Here is a 25,821-nt window from a genome sequence, read left to right as displayed (position 1 = left end):
CCAGATCAAGGCCAACGCCTCCTTCTCAATCGTCGAATAGTTGAGTTGGTATAAGTTAAACTTCTTTGAAAAGTAGCAGACCGGCCTATCGACCCCCTCCCATTCCTGCAGCAAAACCGCACCCACCCCAACATGAGTAGCGTCAACCTCCAGTTTGAACGGCTCATCCAGGCGCGGCACACAACAGGGTCTTCACGTTTTCAAACGCCACCTGACACTGGGCAGACCACACATACTTAGCCTTACCCTTCAACAAATCGGTCAGGTGCGCGACCACTGTCGATAGTAACCTACCAGACCTAAGAACCGCATAAGTTCCTTTTTAGTAGCAGGCATGGGATACTGCATGATGGCCTGAACCTTGGCGTCCACTGGACGAACTTGCCCCTGTCCGACCACCCGGCCGAGGTACGTCACCGTCGCCCTGGCAAACTCACACTTAGCCAGGTTGACAGTGAGACGCGCCTCAGCCAAGCGACCGAACAGAGCACCGATGCGTTGTATGTGGTCATCCCACGTGTCACTGAACACAACAACGTCATCAAGGTAAGCAGCACAACCATCAAGACCTGCTACCACCAGGTTCATGAGGCACTGAAACGTCGCAGGTGCATTGCGAAGACCAAAGCTCATAACTGTGTATTCATATAGACCAAAAGATGTCACAAACGCCAAAATTTCCCGTGCACGCGCTGTCAGAGGAACTTGCCAGTACCCCTTTAGTAAGTTGAATTTGCTTACGAATTTGGCTGAGCCCACCAAATCAATGCAATCCTCCATCCGCGGTAATGGGTAGGAATCCGCCTTAGTGACCTTATTAACCTTACGATAGTCATTGCAAAACCGCAGGGACCCATCTGATTTACCGACGAGCAGGCTAGGCGACGCCCAACTGGAGGATGACGGAACTGCGATCTGATTGTCTAGCATATACTTCACCTCAGACTCCAATACCCTGCGCTTGTCTGCCGGACAACGATAAAATCGCTGCTTAATTGGAGGAGTGTCTCCCACATCAATATCATGCTCGATGAGATTTGTGCGCGATGGCGTATCGCTGAACAATACCAGAAACTTCCTGACCAACTCTGACAACTCAGCTCTCTGTGACACAGGTAAATGACTCAACAAATTATCCAACTGACACAATGACTGAATTTCTTAGCCTACCACACATGACAGGATCATCTGGTGCTTTAACGTCCCTCTCACCGTCCAACCCCGCCTCTGGGACAACAGGATCTGACAGCACAGAATCAACCATCATTGTGGGGCCAACATTCACTCTCTCAGCCACGGAGTTACTCGCCTCAACGGTGTCACGAGCATAGTATGGCTTAAGCAGGTTGACATAACACAGTTGAGACGACTTCCTCCAATTTGGAGTAGCGATCAAGTAGTTTTGATCTGAAACCTGCCTCTCAATAGTGTATGGGCCAGCAAACTTCGCCTGAAACGGCGAGACCTGAAGTGACATAAGAGCTAACACCTGATCGCCTGGGCTAAATTCACGGCGCTCGGCCTGACGGTCATACAATTTCTTCATATTAGCCTGAGCACCCTCCAAATTTTTCCTTGCCACTTCCACAGCCACGTACAGGCGATGACGAAACCCATTTACATAGTCCACTAAGTTTTTAGGTGGCTCACTCTTAACCAAACCAAACCATCCTGTAGGACGGCCAAAGGACCCCGCACTGTATGCCCAAAGCCCAAATCGTTAGGGCTAAACCCTGTGCTTTCCTGGACGACTTCCCTGGCCAACATAAGCCATGGCAGACCCTCCTCCCAGTCTTTCCCCATCTCCATACCATACGCACGCAGCATGGACTTCAATGTTTGATGAAACCGTTCCAGCGCCCCCTGGCTCTGCGCATGGTATGCCGACGCATGGTTATGCTTCACCCCCAGCTGCTGCAGGATCTGTTTAAACATATGGGAAGTAAAGTTAGAACCCTGGTCGCTTTGAATCACATGTGGAATGCCAAAGGTGGAAATGAACTGAGTTAGAGCCCTAACTACTGGCTTCACTGAGATAGAGCGCAAGCGAAACGCCGCAGGATATCTCGCAGTTTGGCACATCACAGTTAGCATGTACGCACAACTGGACTTAGACGGAGGCAACGGCCCTACACAATCTATGATCAGATGCTCCAAGGGTTGGCTAATGGCTGGGATGGGACTGAGAGGTGCGGGCTTAACAACCTGACTCGGTTTACCAGTGAGCTGGCATATGTGGCACAACTTAACATATTTGGAGACATCGCGCTTTAACCGAGGCCAAAAGAAGTAGCGTAGGACGCGGTCATAGGTTTTCTTTATCCCCAAATGTCCACAACTATCATGCGCAGTTTGCAACACCACATCATGAAAGCTACTCGCCACCACCACCTGAAAAATCGCCTCACCCACAAAGTCGCCAACACAGGGCACCCACTTACGCACCAGCAGGTCTCCCTGAACAAAGTAACCCTGGGCTACGTCTCTGACTTTCTCACCCGGCAACACCTCATCCCACAAAGCAGACAGAGATGAATCAGCCTTCTGACTCTTCACCCAATCCTCCCTTGAAACAGACCGAGGAAGATCAGGCAGTGAAACCACATGTTCATCGAGCACCATACCTTTACTACACCCCGAAACAGGCGGGTCAGGAGCAGACACTTTACGGCTCTGTGCACGCGTCACGGCACAGGCTGGAAAAACCCCTGGAAATCCCAGACCACTCTCCTCCGGCTCCCCAGATGCTAGCGGCTTGGAAACAACCACAGGCGGCGGCACATCGGCCACACAGCACTACCAGCCAGGTTGTTGCCCAAAATCATAACCACATCGTCAAGTGGCAACGCGGGGCGCACCCCAACAGGAACAATGCCCTGTACCAGCTCACAATCCAGCACCATAATATGACGCGGCACAGGAATCAAGCCCATCTCCATCCCCTTCATCAGTACAAAATCCCCTGTTTCTGTCTCGGGCGAAAAAGGCAACACTGACTCCACAATAAACAAGTGTCTAGCACCTGTGTCACGTAACAGCTTAATCGGAACACGCTTGTCACTACCGACCAATGACACAACAGCGTCAGCGATGAACGGCTCAAAACCAGAACCAACATCTGGGCCCACACAAACCGGTATCTTATCTGACACTATACCTGGGCCTACACTCAGGTCCACACACACACCGGTTTCTTCTCTGAAACTGTAGAGCAAAGCATAGCTGGAGCATGCGATGGCAAATGATACTTAACTTTCGACTTTAACAGCGGACACTGGTCCTTCCAATGACCCTCCCCACGGCAGTAATTACACACCCTGGCGCCCTCAGGTCGCCCCATAAATGCAGGCTTACATGCTCATTTACATAAGTAGCAATGCATTGAGGGATAGCGTTTTTAAATTGTTCTAACACAATCAGCTCACACAGACTGACAAAAGTATCAACTTTTTCAGCTGAGCACCAACGGTGAAAATGGGAAGCCAAATCACGGACAAACTCCACATTCATTTGCTTATCGCCCTAAACCCACTTTCTGAATTTCTGGTGATACGCTTCAGGGACCAACTCGTATGCTCTTAATACAGCCGATTTCACCGTATCATAATCCAAATCATCCTCAGCACAAATAGCTGAATAAGCCTCCTGAGCTCTCCCAGTGAGGACACACTGAAGCATAAGCACTCTGTCCGAATCTGGCCAATTTTTGCCAATCTGCAACACATTCAAAGAGAGTGAAAAAAGTATCAGGGTCTCGTTCATTAAACTTCGGCACCAAATGCATGTTAGCAATAACATCCACACCACCCAGTGCAGAACCAACGGAAACAGAATGCCAGACCCCCCCAGAGAAAGCCTGCCCTCTCTGATTAGCTGCAATTTGGACTGCTCTAACTCCAATTTCATTTTCTCAGTGTTTTGCCAAATTTACTCCAACTCAAGCTGCTTTTCCACCTCAATTTGCCTCTCTTTCTCCTTATCCATCTGCCGAAGTTTCTCTAGCTCAAACTTCTCTGCCCTGTCCTTTTCCTTATTCTCCATGTCTATTCTCAACCGTAACTTCTCCTGCTCAAACTGCATGGCCAACAACTCTTGCTGCTGCTCAAAAGTCAAACCAGCTGTCTGCACAACTGGCGCAGACACCGACACGGGCACTGGCTCCGCCGCGGCTGCACAAAGGTCACTCTTCTGTAACACATCTTGTTCAAACAAACATGACAAAACCACAGTTTTAATATCATCCTTATGTTTTTTCCCTGCAACCACAATGGTCAGCTATTTGCACTAACTGCTCCTTCTTACAGCCATCTACAAACGCCACCGTAGGCGCATAAAAAAAACCCGACAAGGAAGCCATAATTACAAATTACTGATACAGACAGTAACGTGTTCACTGCCAGACACGCACTCAGGGCACATAACAACCCTCAACAGAGAATTTTCCCCTAACTGCCTAACCAAAACTTACTAATACCTCACCCCTAGCCTTCATGTGGCTTGCGGCAGGTATTTACGCTCTGAAAACCAGCGGACTTGTAAAGCCACCTGCAAGCAGGCAACCCCACAAAATCACGTGGATGTGCCCCCGAGACAGTCTGAAAACAGCTGACACTAACCACGTCGCCACAACACTACAAAAAAAACAAATGGACGCAACCCAAAGGGGAAACGCGACTACAGCCTAACGGGAAAAACTCTGTACCAAAGCGTATCAAAACAGTAACACCTACTTTCTGAACGGCACATGACAATCCGACACCAGGTCAGAAACCAATGCTTCCTGCAAAAAAACACATGATGTATCTCCCAAAAACCAGAGCAAAACCAAAACTAAACCAAAGCAAACCCAAAGACCATAACAGCCCTGGCAACAAACACGCAGCACAAAGCCAGCACGCAGCTGGACCAAATCACCTCATCAGCTGCGCAATCACAACATGCGCCCAACTGCTACCTGAGGCATAAAACAAACTTTTTAACAAACTAACCCTAATGGACGAGCCCCCATTTGTTACGACCTGGCTCAGATGGCCATAACAAAAGGGAGACACACCATAATGAACGTTTTAACAAAATAAATCTTTATTATACCAATTAAACCAAATTACCGAATGCGTTAAATAATTAAAGTATGAAGTGTGAACGTCAGTGGTATCAGTAAGATGTGTAGGTGCTAAATGATGGGTGTGTGTGTGTGTGTGTATGTGTATGGGTGTTGGAAGGTGCATAAAAGCAAAGAAACTAACTAAGGCAGCATAACGAAACCAAGCCAGAACGAGTGCCTGTAGGGAGAAGCAGAGAGAGAGTGAAAGACTACAGCCGTGGCTTAAGTAATGTCAGGACACCGGGCCCAGGTGCACCGAGTTACTGCGATTAGTCACCTGCAGGGGAGGTACACAGATTAGACACAGATACAAACTCCCAGATAACACCACAGGGGCCATCACAATGATGCTAATACCTCCTAGTAGAATACTGTGGTTGAAGGATTCCGGCCTTCCAGAGACATCCTATTGGTAGAAGTCTCTTATGATAACAAAACTTAAGTAGTCCACCACACTCAAGGAGAAGCCAAGCCAACTATGATTTATGCCATTACTTTATTACGCAGATTAAGATATAGCGAACAACGCATTTCGCCAAAGCTTCATCAGATTCGCATATTCCTAATGACATACAGGTGTGCTTATATCATCTTGGCCACATGATCACTCGTTAATATAATATGTAATACATCACAGTCCATACAAAATTATACAGGAAACAAATTATACAGAAAAAAATAATTATACAAATGTTTTTACAAAAACATCAACATCACTACAAATCTGAAAATCTATATACATAAGGCCAATTAATTGCCTAGATAACTACTCACTGGTCCCATAATCCCATAGTTGGGGGGTAGCTTTTCATCTCACTATAGTCTGTAGAGAGAGGAAAGGATGATAACATTAGGATAAGTTCGGCGATGGACCTATAATGTCGTCTCTTACATACCTGTAGTACTTGGACCTGCAGAGAACATTAGCTTCCATGTCAGCTGTTGGTTGAAATGGCGAGCTCCCATTGCTAGCCTCTTGCTGCTAACAAGGGGTATGTCAAAATAACAAAAAAAAAAAAATAGACTCCACAGGGGAGTTGAGAGTAAACAGAAATGGGTAGCGCTTTATATTACAGCCCGCTAATTACGGTGTAACTAGTTTGTAATTATGGAGTACTAATAAAATAACAATGCTGTAGTTACAGGGTAATAAAACAAGGAGTCCGGGAATTAATGGGTAAAAATTATTAGGCACTTATAAGGTAGTTATGCTGCAACTATTTTCATAATTACCACATACTTAAAAAATAATTACAGGATAGAATAACGTAATTAGGGGGGTCAAAACAAATGTTATTGGCGCGTGTTCCCTGTAGTTATGGAGTAAGTACAAAGTGTGCGGGCTGTAAAATAAAGCAGTGCTTGTTCCCCTCTTGTTAGAGAACTAGAAAATGTCATTGATATTTGCAAAACGTGGAAAAATATGTACAACATGGTGATGTATCTACAGAAAATAAAGATTGATGAGTTAACCATGACATGCATTGTGTCTGGAATGTAAAACTTACATAATGGGATCTAAATGACCCCAATGAGCTTTTTCACACTGCGATATGTTAACAGAAAGTAATGTCATAACCAGGTAACATCGAATTCGGTCCAGGCTAATCCTCTTCAAAATGGAAACAAGGCATTTTTTTCCCCCAAAAATGACATTTTTGATTATGAGGGTAAGTTACTTACGATGCTACGATAGCAAGCTGGCTACATAGCATATCAAGCTACGTTACCTAACGTTAATCTTACTCGTCACTACAGTGATGTTTTTAACAGATTAATGTTGGGAATCTGTGTTGTTGTCTATGTATGTGTAGTGTCAAATGTGATTGAGGAGGTGGTAGTGAGAGCAAGATCTTAGGAGGAAGAGCGACGATCACAAACTTGAGGTTTGACACAGCCAGGTTCTACACATGACAAACAACAGGATGTACAAGAAAGTGATGAGCCTCTCAGAGGCATTGAGAAATCATGATGTGGGCAAAATGACAATTTCCCTGTCATGCCTCATTGCGAAGGTATGGGCATTTAATTTGGAGAACGTGCAACGACACTTGTGTTTCTGGCAGTTGTCCTACTTCGGTTGCAGTTATTTTTGTTTATTCACTACTCCCCATTTTTACATGAACATGTAAATTAGCAACCATCCAGTCCTAAAAAGGAACATTTAATGAATTTCATTGTGTGACAATTCAAAAGATTTTTTCTTTTGAGGGATTATTGTAATGCCATATTATTTTGTAACTGTGATTACAGGTGGCAATAGCTTTGGAGGGGGATAAATTTGCGTTCCCCAAGTTTACGGCAACATTATGGGGCTATTGTGCTCAGCTGAGGACTTTTGTCCAGGCTGCCCTGAACTGCAAGATGGAAGACCTCAAGAAAAGGCAGAAACTATTTCCCCTAATGCCAAATTTAGACTCTAAATTGTTTTATAAAAGGATTATGAAGGTTTTTATATTATATTATAAAATTGACATATTTAATATGTAATTTCAACATATATTCCAGTTTTCTCTATATAAAAATATCAATGACATTTTCAACTAGTTCTCTGTAAAGAGGTACAAGTATTGCCTTATTTTACAGCCCGCACGACTTAGAGAGGGTGAGAGAGGTTCTCCAGGATGGCACTGATTCCCCTCATCCTCCAGTTTGTGTCCCACCACAGAGCTAGCCTTCTTCACCAGTTTGTTAAGTTTGTTGGCTTCCTCTGCCTTGATGCTGCCTCCCCAACACACCACAGAAAAAAAGAGTGCACTGGCTACTACAGACTGGTAAAACATCTGCAGCAGCCTGTTGTACACATTGAGGGATCTGAGCTTCCTCAGGAAGTACAGCCTGCTCTGTCCTTTCCTGTAGAGGGCCTCAGTGTTGTCCGACCAGTCCAGTTTATTGTTGAGCTGCACTCCTAGGAACAGATAAGAGTTCAACATCTCTACCTCGTCTCCCTGGATGGTGACAGGGGTTGGGGGCTTCCTGCTCCCTCTAAACCAGCACCAGCTCCTTCGTCTTCCTGATGTTGAGCTGGAGGTGATTGTTGTCGCACCAACCTACAAAGCTCTCTAACAGCTCTCTGTATTCCTCCTCAACACAGACGTCATGGCAGAATGGTAAACTATATAAACTATATCTCTGTCTGTGCAGGAGTTAAATATAAATTGTAAACATTTTTGAGCCTTTCAACATAGTGGTGTTTAATAACACTGCATATTGGCATGGGATGGAGTCAGTCAAATTTTTTAATTCCCTCTGGTAGAATCTTTCTGCTCCCCTAGATCTTGTCACTGTCTTCAGTCTAACCTGAATTCAATATTTCTTTTTTATACAAGGCCAGTACCACTGAAACATGGGTTACATGTTTCAATGGGTATGACCCCATAGTTCTCTTAGGCCAAATCATTAATAGTCAAATCCCTAATACCGTTATATTTAAGATAAAAAAATATAAATTAAACTATGAAAATGCATATTTCAAGCTGTTTATATTTTTGTTAATTTCAAAGCAAATGCGTATTGATAAGATAATATTGATAAGAAAGTGAGCTGTTAAAAGCTCACTTTGTATCTGCGAGCTCTACCCTTCAAATTAATCTAGCCATGATATATATAAAACAAAATTTAAAATGATCCAACAATCACCAAATCAAATTATCAAAGCAGATCACACTGCCAATATCATTTAATCTGGGTGGGGGAGGTGAAGCACTCTCCCCAGCCTCAACAGTTTGAGAAAAGTAACTTCTAGCCGCTTCAGTGGAACCCCTCAGTGGAACCCCTCAGTGGCCAACAGCAGTGGCCCTATATTCTCCATCATATCAAATGAGATACCTCTTACAATAAAGAGCTGTACAGAAATGTGTACATCCAGCCTCTGATAATAGTTGACTTCAAAGACAAATGTAAAGGCATATTGCCACACTGGATTCAAGCTTTCCCTGCTTTATGGTTGTAAAGCAGGGAAACCAACAACAAGGGAAACCAACAACAGTGCTGTTATACAGCAATGTATCACTAAGACAAATTTACCTTTGTAGTCTAGGGGTAGGCTTAATCCATGTAAGAGTAAGACTAGCCCAATTTTAGATGTATTTATTCTGCAGCACTAGGCCTATCTCTGTGATCTTGTAGCTTTAGCTTTCAGTCACTTTGTCACACACCCAAAACCACACAGTGCAGTTAAAAAACGTACAACTTCCTGTGTCTATGTCGAATGAGACTGAGTTGTGAAGTAACTGAGTTTCTTTGTCTTTGGAAAGTCCTATGAGAAGTGGCCATTTGATTGTGAGTTACTTCACAATCAAATGGCCACTTCTCGTAGGACTTTCCAAGACAAAGAAATTAATATTGTTTGTCTTATTTATTGTCCAAGATACTAGCTTATCTAAACATGCCGTTGTATTTTATCTGTGCCTATATGGCTGATGATCTGATGTCTTTTGTAGATTGGCATGAAGATGCAACATCCTTTCCTTTCCCACTTTTGTCTACTCCATTTTTCTTCATGACTTCTTCCCTCTGTCTCCACTTCTTAGTTAAGTACAGCAAACTAAAATTCCTCATAGTTGCACAATAATAAGTTATACAGACATTTGGACATTAACACACATTTAGTGTCTTGGTGTCATACTCTTATAATTTTAATGTGAGATGACATTGTGAATGCAAGGTTAAAGAGCACATTGTCAGCTTCAATAGAGGATTTTCAGCAGTAGTGTTTTCTTCTGTTTATTCTTATTGCTGTCTGGGAGTCGAGAGAAAAAAACTCCCAGTCTTGAAGCTCTGATGCAGCATCATGTTGACTCAAAGCTGGATTGATAACTCAGACCCTTATTTACTTGTTCTAATTTACCCCAATTCGCTGCTGAATTTGCATAGAAACACACAGAAAATTCAAAAAAGTCTAGAAAGAGACCCTGGAAATATCAACAAAGGTTTGATAATAATTATGGTTTTCAGACATGTAGAAATCATTGCACCTTAAGATTTTTTGACTACATACTTAAAAATGTTATTAAATTTAAACATATTATTTATATGATATTTAAATATATCAGATATTTATACATTTATTGGTATGATAACCCCCTTGAGTAGCATCTAATTTTCAAGGGGGTCCTACAACCCAAATGATGTAATACATATCATATATTAATATCAATTGATATAAATATCATATAAATGCTGGATAGATGCTGTCCAAATACAAAGGATTATAGCTCTCAACAGTATGAGGTCAAAAAAAAAAAAAGTGTGTTATTGCAATGTGGTTCCCCAGTATTATTTTGTTGCTAAACATTTGACTTCCTAACTCCCAACTGTCAGACTGTGGTGAAGAGGGTTTCTCCTGCTGCGTTTGAGAGAAGCCAGCTGCCCTGCCTTAGCCAATCGGGACATGAGCTGCCCTGCTGGCTACATGGTTGCACTAAACGCAGGTTAGACACATTACTGCATCACATCAGCTGGCTTTATGGGGTTGTAGCAGAAGATTGTACTCTTCCTACGAATGTGGGTCTTTTTTTGTTTACTTGTGAATGTGCATGTGAGAGGCAGACAGAGACACAGGAACACACAGACACAAAGATACACAGACAGACAGGAGGCAACAACAAGCAATTGAGGAATCATGTAAAACAGTGATACATATTCACACTACAATCCTGATATACCACACAGCAACATACCTCTTGGTACAGGGTTGAATTCTTAGAGAAATAATACAAGCTTACTACAACTTAAAACAGCTGAAGCTGCATGTTCTTCAGTTCTACACACAAGGATCATAATAAGATAATCATAATCTGATCATGAATCAAAGCATGCTGAGATAAAAAATAAATCATTGCTAGCGTAAGATTTGCCTCAACTGCCAGCTACCATAGTTGTTTCTACATAAATGACCACTGAAGGTAACATACATCAACATAAATCTTCCTTAAAGCAGACTGTACGGTGCTGGTCAAGTAAGGATTCTAATCGCTAATGAGCCATGAATTATTTTCCACTCAATTCGAACAGTAATACTAATTGAGTAGTAAATAGTTGGAATGAGTGTTACATCACAGTCTTCCCAGACTATTTTCCTGTTTTGTGATTCTGGTTAGAGCCAGACAAACAATATGGACATGTACAGTAGCTATGTGTTTACCTTACATTTGTACAAAGCATAGTCATCTTGTTTGTTGGTTTGGCACATTCATGCTGTTGTCACAAATCTTTTTGTCAATGCTGCTTAATGGACAGAGAGGCTGAGGAGCTTTTAAAGGGCAAACCACAAGGTTGTTTCCTGCTTCGACTCAGTGAGTCACAAATCGGATTTGTCCTCTCATATAGGTAAGCACAAGCACACACGTGTATTTTTGTGGTCTAGCATTCAGTCACATACACACACCTCTTCATGCATACTGCACATGTATACACAGACACACACAAACACACACACACCCACACCCACAGTTGCATCAAAAACATGAAAATATAGCCTCCATCAGCCATAAGCGGGGTCCAAGCCCATGGGGCAAATTATATGACAGTGAGAATATAAGCGATTCATTATTTTGGACAAGTTCTACATCTCAAAGATAGAGCATTTAAGTGAAAGTCCTGCGACTGCTGCATGGTGAAACAGTGCCTAACCAATTGAAATTTTGACCTCATGGTAAGGCTATAGAGCACACCCCAATGTGGTCTGTGGTCCAAGCCCTTCACAGTTATATGAAGTTGGATTGCTTGAACATTTAGGTGTTAAAGCTGCAATAAGCAATTTTCAGACCACTAGAGGGTGACAAAAATTGCAACACATCTGTAAATAAAGCACAGCAAAGCTACTGGCCTACGGAGGCCCCTAAGGACAAACCTAGTGAAGGACTGTACATAAAGACTAATAGCTAAGCTGAACATACCTACGGTGAAGTGTCACTGGTTACCAGTCTGGCTTCGCCAGATTGTTCTCCCGTTGAAGGCTAGATGTCCCACAATGACAAGTGAATAGGTAGCTAACAAGTTTACTAGTTTAACAAGTTTACTTGCTCGCCTCATCGATTCCGTCATTACAAGTATTTTTTTTTCAGGAAGCCGTTGGTAGCTGCTAGTTTAAAAAAAAAAGAAAAGCTACTGAATGGACCAGGAGGTATGGAAGCCCATTTCCGCCACCTGTTAAAAAAAATTACATTATCGCAAAATCACTTTTTTTTTTTCATCAAGTGAGATTTTTTTTCCCAATAGTATGACTTGGTGTCTCATAATTATGAGGTACTAAGTCATAATTATGAGATGCTAAGTCATATTTATGAGATGCTAAGTCATGAGATACTATCTCATAATTATGAGAAAGTTTCTCATAACTATGAGCTACTATCTCATAAATATGACTTAGCATCTTGTAATTGGTGGTTTAGTATCTCATAATAAATGTTTTTGTTTATATAATATATAAACAAAAAACATCCAGTGAGCCACAGTTCTGTGGCCAAAAACAGCTTGTTGATGAGAGAGGTCAGAGGAGCATGGACAGACTGGTTCAAGCTAAGAGAAAGGCCACAAATGCTCCAATAACAGTCTTTACAACAGTGGTGTGAAGAAGGGCATCTGAACACACAAGTTGTTGGCCCTTATGATAAATGGGCTACAGCAACAGATGACCAGCTGCTACTAGATAGGTGTTAAAGTGCCTGGTGTAAGTCAGAAATATGAGATTTATTATGATTTATTATGAGATAGTAGCTCATAATTACGAGATAGTGAGTCATTATTAGAGTCATTAGTGCTAAGTCATTATTATGAAATGGTATCTCATAAATATGACTTAGCATCTCATAATTATGAGATACTATGTCATACTATTGAGAAAAAAATCTCACTTGATGATGATGAAAAAAAAAAGAAAATCCTGATTTTTTTTAACAGGTGGTGGAAACAGGCTTCCATAAGGAGGAGCTTTGTTCCAGAGTGGAATTTGCAAGCTTTAGAAAAGAGGTGAAAACAGCAACACAGCTAGCCCACGAGCGTGGATATTGATTTATATCATTATGTATCAATGAAACTTCCACATAGCACAGTTTCAAGATTGGTTATAAGGTCTGATACCACTTATTGCAGGTTTAAGGAATTATGCATCCCTTCTTGTTTGCGTGTTTCTTCTGTATGTCATAAATGGTTTGCATAACATTCAAAATGGCAGAAAACAGTTAAGGCTAGAATGAAAACCAATATGTGAAATGGATTTGTGTTGAGCTACGGAATCTGAAGGGGAAAAAAATCTCATTAGCTCTTAAGTAATAACTATGAACATATTTGCGAACCTCCTCAGCTAGTTTCTCTTCGATCTGCTCCACATTGTCTTCTCTATTGGCGGATGTTAAACGGGTACAGGTAGGAGGAAATACGAAAGCCTCTCTCAGTTCTTGTGATCTTGTGTCATGCGGTTACATTTTTGGAGAGGTGCACGTAAGCTACAGCAGCAGCCTCTGCGGGCTACGTTGGCACTGCAAAGCCCTACAGCGTAGCTACGGCGACACTTTGATGCAAAAGTATAAAGTATAAATCCCTACGTGAATGTGTTAATTTGTTTACCTCAGTAGTGAAGGACATTTGAAACCTATTTGAAGCCTAAAGCATTTAGAAATGATGCCTCACTTACTGTTTGTGCAGCTTCATCATCAACTGTATCGATGTGTCAAGGCCAAACAGTTACGAGTATCAAAAATCTGTGAAACAGACGTGATACAGCCAGCTCAAAAATGTGTTGGTAGAGACTGAGTCAACTTTGTAGGAGAAATAAAAGCAACGTTGCTATTGCAAGCTTGGCCTGAGGGTGGAGCTATGGAGTGCAACCAAATTTGGTCTGTCACATCTTAAGTTTGGCTGGAATTATGGCTCACTTCCTGTTTGCATGTCTTTGTTGTCAACTTAATTTGTGCGGTTTGGATTTTCAAAACTCTTGCTCTATCGGGCTAAATAAATTGATTCTAGGCCTTATGATTCAGGACCTATTGGCACCTGCGATGCTTGGACCCCTAATTATTTTTTCTCCTCCAGAGGAAAGGATAGGTGTCGTCATTTCATCATTGAGGAGGAGGGCAGTGGGACCTACCTGATCGCTGGGGAGGAGAGTCGCCATGGCAGCCTGCAGGAACTTGTCAGTTTCTACACCCAGAACCCTGTAGGGCCCTTTAATGAGATACTCACTTCCCCCTGCAATGAGGTATGGTTTCTTTATATGAGCACAGGGGCCCATGTTCATACTGTATAAAACTTTATGATTACAAAATTCATCACTATCAGATATGGAAACTATCCAGATCTGCCTTGTTATCTCTGAGTTTATTTTATTGGTAACACTCTTTGTAAACGGTTTGTACATTCACAGCCTCACATGTTTCATGACACATTTTTAAATTAACAATCAACATTTATAACTGCTTCTTTGACATTTATGTAGCAAGCAATTCCACAAATAATCTATTTTGCAGAGGAGATTAAAAACAAAAATACCCTCTATCAATGCATATCAATGTGCCATCATAGCTTAGGGGGTGGGACAGAGTTATCTCCACAGATCTTGAATAGATAGAATGGTCTTTCCCATTCAAATCAACCTTCCTGGATGGTCCGAGCGGCAGCTCGACCGATCCGTACCGTTGGGCTAGCTTCCGTATAAACCGACTTATGGCAAGTTGCTGAGGCGAGAGGTTTTGTAGCAAGGACCAAAGTAGTGGAAAACTGGTATTGCAGCTGAATTAAGTTGTCAGTCATGCCACCACTAGGTGGTGGTCTTTTACAAGTTGCTGCTATCTTTTTAAGTAGGTCAGAGGTTTTAACATCACAGTTAGTGACAGTGGTTATAGTTGCGTTAATCAGCCGATGTCCATTAGCTGTTTGAAGTTAGCGAATGCTTGGAGTTAGGCTAAGCTATGTTAGTTTGTAGCATTTAAGGGGCTATATTAAGTTAAAGGTACCTGTTTGATGATGCTTTCCAGCTAGGTTTGCTAATATGCTGATTTTGGGAGAAGGGTCTATCTGCAGCTTGCCGACTCAAGACATGCCCCCACATGCTACGTCAGTACAAGAAACGCCCTCACTGGCTACGTCAGTAAAAGAAATGCCCCCCAGCGGCTACGTCAGTACAAGAAACGCCCCTCACCCGCTACGTCAGTACAAGAAACGCCCCCTCATCACAAAGGCTAACTGGCTATCAAAATACCTCTGATTCTATGCTATTTGGTTAGCAATTTAACGTAGCTAAGTTGACTCTGATGCTATGCTATGTGGTTGAAGTTGAAAAACAATCGTTTTCATAGGAAATGTTTTTTGCCTTCTGCAAAGTAAAGCTGCGTGAAACTAGCAACAATAAGGAAACTCACTTTCGGTAAAATTTCTTAGCCTTCAAAATAAAAGTCTTGATGTTTTAACAAAATGGTAATTCTCTTGTTGATAATAAAAACATGTTACTCACAGAACCCCCTCTAAGAAACTGTCATAGTGACAATGCAGATGCGGTTGATGTATAAACTGCAATAATTCATACAGAAAGAGGGGAAAAAAGTACACATTCAGCTAGTGTGGCTGGGAAAACTACATTTTGTGCCTCTTTGAAATGGGCGTGAAGTTGAATCTGCGGGAATCTGAGGAAAGGAATAAAAAAATGTATAGATATTAAGAAACCTATCGTCATTGTAAGTGTGGGGGCCTTTGTATATTCTTACTTCTTGTACCAAGAGCTCTATCCGTGAATTAAGTATACAATTAGACTACTTCAATAACAATTTGGTTTTTGGTGGTGGGGCTATTCTTTAGTTATTTAGGATTAGTTTTTAAACTGCAGAAATGTTGTTGTTTTTTTGTTCTACATTATTTCAAAATACATTTATTTGACATTTTCAATTCCAAGTTCTATGCAAAGTACTCTGTTATATCAAAGTGATAAGAAAATTATACTATTAATTACAATAAAACTCTATAGCATGCCCCCTACCTTTATATTTGTTATGCCAGCTATGCAGTCAGAAACAGCCTACGTCGTCCTCTTAAACATTTTGCTACATTTATGCATGCATTTATTAGTTACAGAGATTTCACGATTCACAACTGTGTTTTTAATGCCAGCCTCGTATGGGGCTTTTATTTTGAAAAGAAAATGCGCTTCACTGACAAAACTGGAAATTAGATTTTGGCCAGTTTCACGGAACTGCAAAATTCCACTGTCCGACCCATTTCAGCCACCATAGTCTCAGGGGGCGTTTCTTGTACTGATGTAGCCGGTGGAGGGCGTTTCTTCTGCAAGCAAGAGAAGCACAATCTTTGATAATGCTACCTTGTCTTAAACAGCAGCCTTCAGCGTTGAGTTTGGACAATTTGCTAAGCATTCGTGCAACAGATACATCTGCACAGTTCTCAAGCAAGTGTGACACACTTTACAGCCCTAATGCCCAGACTTGCGTTGTCACCATAGCAAATATCCCTTAAATTGGCATAGTCGCCATTTTATGCTGTACTAGCCAAATTACCATGATAAACAGTAGAAGGACCGTTCTATCCATTCAAGTTCTGTGGTTATCTTTTGGACTATAGGAGACAGTAGTGTACGTTCACTAAATGAAGACTCAATTGTTTAAAGACAGAACATAAGAGAGTTGGCTGCTCCACCACGCGTTTCATGTAATTTCATAATCATGCAAAGCAAATCATATTAAGGGCATATATTTTACTTAGAAACTTCAAAACACATGCTCCTTGCTGCCTTGAAATTACTAAAGTAATACTGAATAGTTTGATCAAAGGTAATTAGTTGTTCTAATGTACTAAAATAGTGAACTTAGATAATAAGTTCAATTTAGTAGTATTTATTAATTGAATCCACTAATTGATGAACTCTATTACGCGTTCTTTATTCTATTAGTAGTGAAGAGGTTTTTAGTGTCAGTTGTTCATGATTCACAAAATCAGTTTGATTCATTTAGAGCTCCTGACTCAAAATGATCACCAAAAAGACTCCAACTGCCCTGCTACAGCTCAGTCTGCACTCTGACACTACTGCTATGTCTAACAGAGAACATTATCTCTAACTTGTAGAACATATACTGTCATTTGTATTTCAGTACAATTTGAGTATTGGATGTAGGGATTGAAGTGGGTACTAATTCTCATTGTGGTTATTATTATTTTCATTTCAAGTCATTTTCAAGTCGATTTGGCCCCCTCAAGTTTTATTCTATAGCCCCTCATCGCAAACATGTCTCAAGGGACTTTACAGAGAACAAGCCTACCTAGATCTAGCTAATCAACAATCACTAAATGAGGCTGAGTGTGAAATAGGTCCCGGGACAGTAACAATAACATGGACAATGACAATGAGATAAGAAAACAAATAAGACAAAGAGTAACAAGATAAGGCAGAAAGATGGGACTTCGGCCAGTTAGGGCAGCACCATCGTTGACTGTCAGGTAAAATCACTGCGTGCAATAGGCGTCTGAAAAAGGAAAGACAAACAGACAGCCACACACATATACAGCTGTTCTAAGCACATCCCACACATACAGTATTATTAATGCCGTCTAAACTAAAGTAAGAGAAGAGTCTGTGTCGGTTTCAAACTAGCCAGGCTAGGGTTGGTCGTAGTGAGAATAGCATAGCTTGGTAAGATGTTCCTTCAACTTCTGGTTGAACCGCTGATTCATGCTTCACGTGGAAACAACGTGACAGTGTTGATGTAATTGCAGCCAAAACAACTGGGATCGGTGCCCGCATTTGGGAGCCATTGCCACTTGAAACATTTTCTTCTTGTCGAGGATTTGGAGAGATGAATTTTCCTATAACACCATTAAAGTACTGAAGTTTTTAGCTGCAGTCATTGAAGGCACTAAAGGCATGAATGCCAAGCTATGCTGATGGCATGTTTTGGGTGTGATAACATCAATTTGGCTGTGCACTGTCACGTCCGTTTCTGCATGAACCATGAACTAGCGGTAAGGCATCCATCAAAACATATGTGCAAAAACAGCTTTCCCTTTCATTCAGCAGATGGATGCTCCATGTCTCTTGACCTCTCTTTCTCAGTCCAGCGATGTTTGTGACGATGCAGGGAAGTTGGAGGATGAAGCTAAAAGAGATGCAACAAATGCACATAAAAATGAAACCCAGTCATCATCACCATTCAAGACTATAGGCCCTGAACTGGACAGGACTCCAGAGTATGCTGTGGTGAGGAAAGCACTGAAGAAATCCCACTCAGTGCCTGAAAATCAGCTGCAGGAACGTGTGCCACCCTCTAGGGTAGAGGTAAAGCATCATACATTACCCTGTGGTTTAACATTATTGCCAGATTAACATTTTGCATTGTGCATGCATGGAGGCGTGGCCAGAATGGCCCAGCCATCATTGGGGACCAGGGATGGACTGGCCATCGGGACTATTGGGAGAATTCCCGGTGGGCAGCTCTATCTGTGGGCTGGTCTGTCGGTCGGCCCACAGACAGCTGGGAAATCAGCCCAAAATAATAAAGACAAATGTAACCAAAATAATAGCCTAAACCAGTCCTCATGTTACATAGCCCACTGGCAGACACCATGACTTCTATAGTCCACTTGTTAGAACAATATGCACTCAAGGCTAATCTGACACTATCTGACTTTTAAAATTAGATTATTTTACTACCCGAGAAACTACAAAGCTCACATGTAAGCAGTTCTTTAATCCTAAATCACAAATGAAGACGCTGTTGCAAACAGAAGATTACATGCTGCATGACAGCGATGACAGCATGATAATGATAAGCCTGGATCAAGGAAATCACTCGGGGTCAGTGGCGGATTAAGATGATCAGAGGCCCCTAGGCTACACTTTGTGTAGGCCCCTATACCTATCCCATTACAAGAAAAAATGTAATAATAAATAATATATCATAATAAAATATACAATAATAAACAATAAATAAATTATAAATACTATAATAATAAATGACACATTACGTGCCGCATTCAGAGCAACAGCCTGCTACTGCCAAGTCAAAACGGAATATGAGGGAATACACACAGGAAATGCACACACTATAAACTTTATAGTGTGTTGCTTGCTTTATAGTGCTCCCTTTATAGTATAAAGGGAGCACAGATACAGACATTACTATAGTCTGTAATGTAAACACAACAATGCAACCAAGATTCGCAGACAATCTGTGAGCTGACATCAAATCATGTACACGCTTGCTTTGAGACTGAACAACAACAGCAGTGGCATTAGAGCCCTGTCCCGGTGAGCCATTCTTTCAACATCAGCATCAGCAATCACAGGACACACCCAACTCCAATGCAATCCAGTGCAATTCCATTGCAGCCAACAAAATAGACTCACTCAGATCAAACAATACATATCTACGATTAGCCCTATATAGCACAGATCCTTAAAGAGGCAATACAGGCAACAAACCAAAGAGCAGTGCGCAATTATAAAACGCTATTGTCCTTAGAAGTTTGCCGACCATAACAAAACATATCCTTACCTTTAGAAGGTTTTCTTTCTTGTTTTCCTTGCGGAAAAGTCTTCGATGAGGCTTGTAAAATCCATTTTGCGCAGGATATCACTTTCAATGGACATCAGAGCCAGGTGATTGAGTCTCTTTTGATCCATGTTTGATCTTAGTCTATTTTTGACCAGGGCCAGTTTTGAAAAAGAGCACTCCCCGCTCGCATTGGTTACTGGCAATGTCAAGAACAGTCTGAAAGCAATGTCAACATTTGGAAATACTGACTGCAGGTTTCTCCTTCTTATGAGTTGCAGTAGTCCCCTTGCTGATGTGTCCTCGCGAAATATGCCAGTTCTCTGAATTGGCATCCACAAAATCCCGCTCCAAATCACCTGCATATTTATTTTGAAGATTAGTTGCTGAATTACGCAGATCATTTTGGGCAATGGAGGGAATATTGTTCAAAAAGCCAAATGTTTCATGAATGGCCTTGTATGAGTGGTACCTACGATCCATTTCGGCAACGAGACTATGACAGCAATAAAGACAGCTGTTTTGAACTTCTCTCAGCCTGATTTCTCACACTCAGGCTCTGTGGATTCATCTGCTTGTTTTTTCCTTTTTCTCTGCCTCTGCGTATCTACCTTGTACTGTTGTGACACTGTTGGAGACATGTTTTTCTCTCAAAGGTGTCAAATTCATCACGTAGGCCTGCCACATAACCCCTTAATGACCCAACCAAATCAGCAGCACTACATAAGTCCAATTCAGTTGCCTGTAAAGAAGTACTTGTCCTCTGAAATCGCTGGAGTATGTTGTTCCACATGTTACACAGAAAGGCGTTTTCTAGTTTTCTCATTTTTAGGTTGAGCATCCTGGCTTCATCACAAGTAGGCAGATTCTGGTTAGGGTCATCTGCTATCTTTGTCAACGACTCCTGAATGCTGGCATAATTCAGATCCAGTGCTTTGGTTGCTTGTGCATGTGCTGACCATCTAGTATCTGACAGAGTTTTTAATGTCTCTATTCTTTGGTTGTCATTAGGTTGTAATCCTGCGTAATTATCTGCCAACGGGAGGTGGATTTTGAGGAAAAACTAAAAAGTGGTTCACAAAAAAGCAGTTCACACAGTTGACTCCCACTAAATTGAGCGTGTGCGCAGTGCACGGTATCCACTCAACCAAAGGGTTAACCTCTCTAATACGGGCTTGCAAGCCTTTATAGACGCCAGACATGTTGGATGCATTATCATAACATTGCCCTCGGCAATTGTTAATATCAATGCCCATTTCCTCTAAAACAGTTAGTACTGATTGGCAAAGCGACTCCCCTGTATGACTTTGAATTGGCAGAAAGTTGAGAAAACAGTCCTCAATGCAACCATCGGGTGACACATACAAGTTTCAAGTTTATTTTCCATTTATATAAAAATGCATTGGAATTCTTGATCACGAGCCTCGCGTCATTCAGCAAAAAAAAAAGAAAAAAAAGAACACATGAGAAACATGGTAGAAAAAGGACAGAGACACATAAGAAACAAAATAAAAGCATGATAAAACATGAAACATATGCAGCATGCATTGTCAGCAAAGTGCAATAGTTGCTGTAGTTAGTAAAGTGCAGTAGTGCTATTCATTTAAAAATCAGACGGCCTCTGGGTAAAAACTGTTTACAAGTCTATTTGTACAAACTCCTTGCTTTCCCCTTCTGTCTGGGCAGCGCTCCCAGCGGTAGCTGAGTGATAAGGCCACTGCCTGGGTGGCTGGGGTCCCCAACTAATTTCTGGGCCCTATCACGGCACCTCTTAACATAAATATCTCTCACAGATGGCAAATCTGTTCCAATAATTTTCTGTGCTGTTCTTACAACCTTGTCAATAAGCTTACCGTCCTCCTCAGAGCAACTTCCATACCAAACAGTTATACATCCTGTGAGGAGGCTTTCAACGGTGGATCCGTAAAAATTAACTAATGTCTTGGTGGTTACACCAGACTTCTTCAGACATCTCAAAAAATAGAGCCGCTGCTGAGCCTTCTTGCCAACAGCAGCACAGTTAAGTGACCATCTGAGGTCTCTGGATATCTATACCCCTAAGAATTTGAAGCAATTCACTATTTCTACATCCGCACTATTGATGTTAATAGGAGTGTGCACCCAATTTGTCCTGAAATCAACAATGATTTCCTTTGTCTTGGTCACATTTAAATCAAGGTTATTGTCAGTGCACCACTCTATCCATCTCATAACCTGTCTGTAGAAGGATTCATTGTTATTCTGTATTCTTCCTATCACAGTTGTATCGTCTGCAAATTTGATAATGCAATTCATATCATGTTTTGCAGTGCAGTCATAGGTGAAGAGAAGAAGACTATAGCGTTCATAGAAGTGGAGTGAGTACTGGGGTGCACCTGTGTTTGTGACCACCGTAGATGAAGTGAAGCTGCCTATTCTCACTACTTGTTCCCTCCCTGTTAAGAAGTCTAAAATCCAATCACAAATGGAGTGGCATAGGCTCAGGGCTCTTAACTCGACAACTAGTTTGCTTGGTACAATTGTATTGAATGCAGAACTATAGTCAATAAATAACATTCTACAATAGACATTGCATCTGTCGACATGTTCCAGCACAATATGCAGTGCAATGAAATGGCATCTTCAACAGACCTGTTTGAGCGGTAAGCAAATTGATAAGGGTCCACTGACTGAGGAATTACAGATTTAATGTACGACATGACCAACCTCTTAAAACATTTCGTAATTACAGATGTCAGAGTCACTGGGCGATAATCATTGAAACAGGTGATCTTGGGTTTCTTTGGTACAGGGACAATAATTGATGTTTTAAAGCACTTAGGAACAGTAGAGGATCTTAAGGAAAGGTTGAACACTTCACTGAACACAGGGGCCAACTCAGAAGAACATAATTTTAAGGCACGGGATGGAATGCCATCAGGCCCTGATGCCTTGTGAGCGTTCACATTCTTAAAAACCTTTCTCACTTCATGCTCAGATATGTCAACATCAGTACAATCGATAAAATCAGTAGTCCTGTCGAGATGGGAGGTGTCCATTGATGGATCATCGCTATTCTTATCAAAGCGGGCATAGAACGAGTTCAGCTCATTTGGTAGTGTAGCGTCAGTAACCACATTATTTTTTATCTTGTACCCAGTAAGGGTCTGGAGCCCTTGCCACACCCACCGAGTGTCAGAGCTTTGATGTTCAAGTTTGGAGCTATATTCCCGCTTGGCAGCCCTTATAGCCTTTTCCAAATCATAACGTGTCCTTTTGTACTGGGTGGAATCACAAGAATTAAAAGCAGCAGTGCGAGCTTTGAGCTTGTTCCGAATGTCATTGTTCATCCAGGGCTTTTGGTTTTCAATAAGAGTGTACAGTTTTTGTTGGGATACACAAGTCAATACAGAAATCAATGAAACCTACGACAGCACTTACATGCTTGTCTAGATTCTCTGAAGAATCTTTAAAGACGCTCCAATCCGGACAGGGAGGTTTCGTGGCGCAGGAACAGGAGACCGCCGCAGCTCGGGGACTGGGAGCTTTCGCGGCACAGGAACAGGAGACCGCCGCAGCTCGGGGACTGGGAGCTTTCGCGGCACAGGAACAGGAGACCGCCGCAGCTCAGAGACAGGGAGCTTTCGCGCCGCAGGAACAGGGGATTGCTGCAGCTCCGCAGGAACAGGGGACTGCTGCAACTCAGCAGGGACAGTCTGGACTTCAGTAGTGGCGCTGGGGAACGGAGACTCTGTAGCACTGGGCAGCAGAGGCTCTGTGGCGCTGGACTGCTGAGAGAGCCAGTGGCGTCGGGAGCCATGGGGACCTCGCCTCCTTTTGGAGACTCCGCGGTTCCCCGTGAAAAAGGCAAGGCGAGTCCCTTCATAGGGTGACTGCTGGACGTCAGTGTGGCTCCACAGCTGATCCATATTAGTCTCAGGGAATGCAGAATCAGGACAGGCAGGTAGCGGGCTAGCCGGCTCAGGACAGGCAGAAAACAGGCTAGCCGGCTCAGGACAGGCAGGAAGCGAGCTAGCCGGCTCTGGACAGACCGGTTCAGGACAGGCAGGAAGCAAGCTAGCCGGCTCAGGACAGGCAGGCTCCAGGCTCACAAACCCGCGCCTAACTGACTGGAGTGCAGGCTGGTTGTGAGCAGTCCAAGGTGCAGGCTGAAGACTAGCAGGCCCAAGGCTAGCAGACTGGGACTTGGGCTGGTAGCTCAGCTGCTGCTGGGGCTTGGGCTGGTAGCTCGGCTGCTGCTGGGGCTTGGTCTGGTAGCTAGGCTGCTGCTGCGGCCTAGGCTTGGGCTGGTGGCTAGCAGGCCCAAAACCACCAAACTGGGAGGCAGGCTGGAGGCTAGCTGGCCAGTTGCTAGCACGCCGGGAAGCAGGCTGAGTCACATGGCGAGATACAGGCTGGAAGCTAGCTGGCCGGTGGCTAGCAGACAAGGCTGCTTGACGGGCAAAATAAGCAAACAGGGAAATGGTCTGTAATCCAGTTGCAGAGGGAGGGGGTGGGTCTGCTGGGTCCATGCTGGCCAGTTCGTACTGTCACGCATGTGGAGAAACTCAGGGACTGGACCCAAATGCAATGACCGGCAGAGAGAGAACTTGGTAGAAGCAAGAGCTTTAATGAAAAACTAAGGCAGAGTCCAGAACTAAAACAGGCAATCCAAAAAGGCAGATAACAGAAAACAGGACGAAAGGCAACGAGAACATAAAGTCCAAACCTGGCAGGATCATGTCTTAGCAGACTAGGACAGGACAGACTACAAGGAAACAAGACTAGATATACACACACAGACAGATTACAAATGAGGGACAGCTGGCTGGCAGGGGAGAGTCCGGGAGGTGATAGGCAGAGGCAGGCAGGAGAAGAGGGAACAAGGTAACTGGGCTAATAGGTGATGGAATACAGGTGTGTGGGAGCAGGAGGGGGGAACAGGTGATGAGGGAAAGTCAGAGGACATCTGGTGGTTGGCAAGAGGAAGGCAGGACTGTAGAGTGAAAGGAAGTGATGGACCGGACAACAGGAGCAGACAGGGGCAGACAATGACAGGACACCAGGGCTAGGGCTGAGATCGTGACAGATCGTGACAGATCGTGACAGGTGCTGGTTCTTTGCTCTCTGACTAGACAAACAGAAAAAATTATACAAGTATGAGACAAGGAGTGTGTAGCGAGGGGGGTACTGTCTTATCAGTCCTGTGTCCTTGACTGTCTTCTGGAGACAGGAACGGAACACTAAGATCTGGTAAACAAGTTGCATGAAGGATTCGGTAGTTTTCCACTCTGTGAACAGATCCACACTAAAGAATGATATACTTAATGCATATAAATGATGAAAGCTTAATTTCTTCCACAGTCGAAATTATCAAATCTAGAAATTAGTAAAGGTATGAAAATATGAAACTTTGATCAAGATATCAATTTACACTCGTATGGTGCACCACCTTCGTAGATGAAGGACCTTTACTTATACTAATCGGTCATCAGTCTAAAGATCATGAAATCTTTTCAGTTCAGGGATTACTTTACTCTGCAAGTAAGGAAACACATAACAACTTCTCTGTAATAAATGGGAATATTTATTTAACTATTCAAGCATAACAATATTCAATGAGATAAGCAATATAAGGCACGTATCTTGATCACCAGAATGAAGCACGGAAACTATAGACTAAAAATAGACATGAAATGCAATGAAACAAAATAAGAATGAAAGGGAAATGATAATGAAATGTGGGAATAAGAATTGGCAGCAGTAAATGGAGGTATGTATGGATCAATCAACCAGAGAAACGAGGCGGAAAGCTACAGGCCAACTAAACTATAAAAGCCTAATTTTTCCTGATCTATTTAATTAATTTTAATCTAAACTTTTGCATCAACTCTCAGCAGTAAAGACGTGGATAATCAGAGCCTACTTTGTTCAGTTGGGAAGTCCTGCCGGTCGGATTGTCTGGTCCTGCTGAGCTCGGAGAGACAGACTCGGCGTGGCCGGTTACCTGGCAACGGCAGATGCTGGTGGAACAGCTGGTCTCTGATGTATTATCATCACGTCGAGGCAAGCAGCGCTACCGGCTTTTCACAGCTGTAAACAACAGGCCTCTATGGATGTGGAACACTGCGGCGATGTTGTACCAGTGTTCACTGCTGGTCGGAAGAGTTGAACTCTCTAGCTCTTCTAACTGTTGTAAATGTTCTCGTTCCTAAATAACTTCGAAAATGATCTTCGCTTGGCCGAGCG

The 25,821-nt window shown here is 42.7% G+C and overlaps 1 protein-coding gene across 4 annotated transcripts in view; it reads left to right on the top strand.

Annotated features, from left to right (window-relative positions):
• Positions 1-25,821, top strand: part of LOC139929297 (SH2 domain-containing protein 2A) — a 49,472-nt gene that overhangs the window by 3,927 nt on the left and 19,724 nt on the right. The window contains exons 3-6 of one of the 4 annotated variants that reach the window (XM_078290233.1): positions 10,427-10,536; positions 11,345-11,434; positions 14,138-14,303; positions 18,156-18,377. In XM_078290233.1, the coding sequence (XP_078146359.1) occupies positions 10,427-10,536; positions 11,345-11,434; positions 14,138-14,303; positions 18,156-18,377 (588 nt within the window). Of the gene's footprint in view, positions 1-10,426; positions 10,537-11,344; positions 11,435-14,137; positions 14,304-18,116; positions 18,378-25,821 lie in introns of all 4 variants that reach the window. The other 3 variants (XM_078290232.1, XM_078290231.1, XM_078290234.1) reach the window with 3 other exon arrangements.

This window comes from Centroberyx gerrardi, chromosome 19 (assembly GCF_048128805.1).
Source record: "Centroberyx gerrardi isolate f3 chromosome 19, fCenGer3.hap1.cur.20231027, whole genome shotgun sequence".
NCBI classification, from domain to species: Eukaryota; Metazoa; Chordata; class Actinopteri; order Beryciformes; family Berycidae; genus Centroberyx; species Centroberyx gerrardi.
This window is presented reverse-complemented; position numbering and strand designations above follow the sequence as displayed.